Below are 4590 nucleotides of genomic sequence, written 5' to 3'. Positions count from 1 at the left end.
CGACGTCTGCGTGGAGTCCAAGGCGTCGGCCAGCACCGGGAGGTTCCGCAGCCGCGTGCCGGGGCCGCTCTCGGCCGCCATGGGGTTGATCCCGTTGCATTCCTCGCCCGATACCCTGCGGGACGCGCGGGAAAGGGCTCGAGCTCTGGGGGCCTCGGGGTCGGTCCCGGGGACCTTCCGGGGGAATTCCCCGGAGTTTGAGCCAAGGAGCTCGAGGAGGAGCCGAGGGGCGCCGTGAGGGTGATTTCTGGGAATTCCTTGGGATGTCGCTCGGAAAGGTGGGAATTTGGGGGAAATGGGAGAATTGGGGGAAACGGGGAGGAATTTGGGGAGATGGAAAGAAATTTGGGGGAAACGGGGAGGAGAACTGGGGGAAAATGGGAGGAATTTGGGGGAAATGGGAGGAATTTGGGGGAAATGGGAGGAATTTGGGAAAATGGGGAGGAATTTGGGGGAAACGGGGAGGAATTTGGGGGAAACGGGGAGGAAACACGAAGAAATTTGGGAGAATGGGGAGAAATTTGGGAAAAAGAGAAGAAATTTGGGGGAATGGGAAGAAATTTGGGTAAAATGGGGAGAAATTTGGGGGAAACGGAGGAATTTGCGGGAATGGGCAGAAATTTGGGAAAAAGAGAACGAATTTGGGGGAACGGGAAGAAATTTGAGGCAGATTGGAGGAAACTTGGGGAAAATGGGGAAAAATTGGAGGAAAATGGGGAGAAATTGGAGGAGAACGGGAAAAAATTTTGGGTAAATGGGAAGAAAATGAGGGGAAAAGGGAAGGAATTGGGGAAATGCAAAGAAAATGGGGAAAATGGGAGGAAATTCTGGGAATTGGGAAGAAATTTGGGGAAATGGGAAGGAATTTGGGGAAATGGGAAGGAATCTGGGGGAAATGGGAAGGAATCTGGGGGAAAAAGGCCAAAATTCAGGGAAAAGGGAGAAATGTGGGACAAAAGGGGAGAAATTTGGGAAAAGGAGGAGAAATTTAAGAAAAAAGGACAGGAATTGGAGGGAAAAGGGCAGAAATGGGGGAAAAAAGGGGATTTCTGGGACGTTTTCCAGGCCAAGGCGCCCTCCCCGATGCCGAGGTACCTTGTAGGATACATTGCCATGGAATTTTATCCCGGAAAACGCCGCGGAGTCAGAAGTTGCGTGGCTTGTCCATCTATTCTTGCCTGGCTCCGGGCACAGCTGCCTCCAGATCCCGACTCTGAGGGGAAAAAAAACCTCGGGAATATCGGGAATTCACCCAGAAATCCGGGAAAACCTGTCTGGTTTTATCGGGATCGTCAAAGCTCAGGAGGTTCCTATGGAAAAAGGAGGTTTTGGCACCGAAATTTGGGGTTTTCCCGCTTTTTTTCCCCACTTTTCCAGCCCCAAATCCCCATTCCAAAGAGGGATTTCTCCCTGCTCCAGCTTCAGGATGAATTTATCCTGCTCAGCCTAGTTTTAAGGGAAAAATCCTGGAATTCCTTCCCCAGGGAAGCAGGAAAAGCTGGAATTGGGGGTGGAAAGGCAAATCCAAGCGCTGAAATCCATGGAAAATCGGCTTCCAGGAAAAGCTCCGAGCAAAAGGCGCCACTGAGGGCTAAACTTCGCCGTCATCCCAAAAAAAAAAAGCTTGGAAAAGGCGGCTCCTGCTGAGCCAGGCGGGAATTCCGGACAATGGGAAGGATCAGGGCGATCCCGGAATTCCAAATCCTTCGTTCCAGCCTCAATCAAGGAGCTTTGATCCCAAGAATTGAGGCTTTGGGGAGATATTCCCGGGAAATCCCAGAGGATCCCTTGGAACCCTGAGCCAGCTGAGCCGTGTGGGAATTTTTTCCCAAAAAATTGGGGAATTTTTGGCCCTCGATTTGCCTGGAAATGCCCCGAAAATGCTCCGTTCCCAATCCCGGGGGATTCTGGGATCCGGGAGAGGATGGAAAACTGGGATTTGCTCCTCCAAAACTCCTCAATATCCCTTCAAAATGACCTTAAAACCCTCGGGATTTCTCGGGAACGACGAATTATTTGGGATGAAACTTCCACCACTCCCAAATCTTTGAGCTGCCAAAGCCAACCAGGTCCTTCCAAATCCATGAAAAACCAGGAATTGTGGATTTTGGGGGGATTTTTTCCCGTTTTTGGCGGTATTTTCCAGGGAAAACCTGATCCCAAAAACCCCTGGGAGCCGTGGCTGGAATTCCCGATGGATTCCAGATCCCAGGAACGGAAAAAGGAAGAAAAACCCCTCAAAAATGAGGGAAGAGTGGGAAAATCCAGAGCTTGGATCATTCCAAGTATTCTTAATTCCACGATTCCCCAAAAAAGCCGTTTCTGCTCCCAAAATTCCCATTTTTTCTCAGGAAAAGAGGAGAATTTAGGGGAATTTACCTGAATTCCAAGTGCCCCTTCCAGGTGTGGCTCCCTCAGCCTCTGACCTTCATTTTCCACGCTCCCGTTGGAAAAACGTCTGGAAAAAAAGGGAATTCCCAGAAATTCCTGATTCCAGCCCAAAAAAATCCCCAATTCCAGCCCAAAAAAATCCCCAATTCCGGCCCCAAATCCCCAATTCCGGCCCCAAAATCCCCAATTCCGGCCCCAAAATCCCCAGCCGCCACCAAATCCCCCAATTCCGGCCCCAAATTCCCCAATTCCGGCCCCAAATCCCCAAATCCGGCCCCAAAATCCCCAATTCCGGCCCAGACTAATTAAACCTGGGTTTAAATGAGGTTTTAGTGCCGGTTTTAAGTGGTCCAGAGCCTTACTCAGGGTTCAGAGCCGATACTCAGGGTTGGAGCTCCCCCATTAATTAAACCCGGGCGTAATTAACGTTTTAGCGCCGGTTTTAAGTGGTCCAGAGCCCTGAGCTCCCTCCTTACTCCGAGCTTTGTAATTAAAGCCGGGTTTAGTTGAGCTTTTAGTGCCCCATTCACTCCTCGGTCAAGGCTTTGTCAGCCCTGAGTAGTTAAACCCGGGTTTAACGAACGTTTAGCGCTGGTTTTATGCAATCCTGGCCCTCACTCAGGGTTCAGAGCCGTTACTCGTAATTAAACCCGGCTTTAATTAAAGGTTTAGAGCCGGGTTTAAGCGGCGGAGTCCCAAATCCAAGCCCAGAACTGCAGCACTCGCTCAGGGATGGGGAAAACGGGGAGAAACTTCCCCAAATTCCCAAATCCGAGCTCAAAACGCCCTCAGGGACACAAAACCCAGGAAAAATCTTCCCAAGTCCGACCTCATCGCTCCAGGACGAACTCAGGGATGGAAAAATCCCAGAAATCCTCCTCAGAATTCCCAAATCCGACCTCCAGAACATAAAAAACGGGGAGAAACTTCCCCAATCCAAGCCCCAAAATACAAAAACCGGGAAGATCCTTCCCGAAATTCCCAAATCCGACCTCAAGGCACCCTCAGAGACATGGAAATCTGGGAAAAGCTTCCCAAAAATTTGGGGAATTCCCAAATCCAACCTCTGGAACTCGCTCAGGGATGGGAACAAGCAGGAAAACTTCCCAATTCCAACCCGAAACCACAAAAATCACGGAAAACCTCCCCAAAATTCCCCAATTCATCCCCTGGAACACAAAAACCAGGGAGAAACTTCCCAAAATTCCCAAATCCAACCGCCGGGACCATCCCGGAGCCGCCCCAGGCCGGGAATTTGCTCCAAACCCGACGGAATTCAACAAAAACCGGGATGAGCCTGGAATAACGAGGGGGAACCCCCCCCCCTTCCCAAAATTAGGGATTTTCCCCTCGGAATTCCACAACAAATCCAATCCCCCGAATTCCCAAACCAATCCCCAACTCCTGCTTCCCCTCCCTTCCCAAATCCAGGAATTTTCCCCTCCGAATCCCACAAATCCACAGCCAAACCCCGCAATTCTCAGGAATTCGGGATGGAAATTCCCAGATTTCCTCCGGTTCCAAGTGAAAACGACGCAGGAAATTCCTAAAGGAGAATCCCAAATATTCCAATCCCAGGAATCTGGGATGAAAATTCCCGGTTTTCTTCCACTTAAAAAAGCTCAGAATCCCCAAAAAATCCCAAACACTTTGAGCCGGGAAATCTGGGATGAAAATTCCCGGATTTCCTCCAGTTCCAGGTGAAAACAATTCCCAGCACCGAATTCCCAAAGGAAAATCCCAAAATTCCCGAGGAAAAGGGACGGAATGAGGGCAAAAAGCAAAACTTTGGGGTCTCTTTGGGTTCGGATCCTCATCCCAAAATTCCAGCTGGGAATTCCGGTGCCAATTCCAGGCATTCCGCCTCCTTTTCCCTGGATATCCAGGAGCAAAACGCCGCAGCCCGAGAGAATTTCCCAGGATTTTGGGAAAAACGGGAATCGCAACACCCGAAGTTCGCAGAATTCCCAAAACACAGCCTCAAAATTCCCGGTTTTCCGAGGTTTTTCCCAGAGCTGAGGTGCTGCCGCTTGGAGAGGCTGGAGCAGGGAATTCCCAGGCTGGAATTTCCCCCCCAGGATCTGCTGGGAATTCCTCCAGATGGATTTTTAGGGAATATCAAGGCCTTGATCCACATCGATCCCTCTCCCAACGCAATCCTGGGGCTTCTTCCCGGCGTTTTTGAGTTTTCCAGGGAAT

The 4590-nt window shown here is 50.4% G+C and overlaps 1 protein-coding gene across 1 annotated transcript in view; it reads right to left on the bottom strand.

Annotated features, from left to right (window-relative positions):
• Positions 1–2463, bottom strand: part of LOC103625067 — a gene marked incomplete at its 3' end in the record, with an annotated part of 44158 nt that extends 41695 nt beyond the window's left edge. The window contains exons 1-3 of the mRNA XM_017726827.1: positions 2380–2463; positions 1096–1213; positions 5–115 (exon numbers count right to left, since the gene is read on the bottom strand). Of these exons, the coding sequence (XP_017582316.1) occupies positions 5–115; positions 1096–1115 (131 nt within the window). The remainder of the gene's footprint in view (positions 1–4; positions 116–1095; positions 1214–2379) is intronic.
• Between the last annotated feature and the right edge of the window lie 2127 nt (positions 2464–4590).

This window comes from Corvus brachyrhynchos, unplaced genomic scaffold (genome assembly GCF_000691975.1).
Source record: "Corvus brachyrhynchos isolate BGI_N302 unplaced genomic scaffold, ASM69197v1 scaffold852, whole genome shotgun sequence".
NCBI classification, from domain to species: Eukaryota; Metazoa; Chordata; class Aves; order Passeriformes; family Corvidae; genus Corvus; species Corvus brachyrhynchos.
This window is presented reverse-complemented; position numbering and strand designations above follow the sequence as displayed.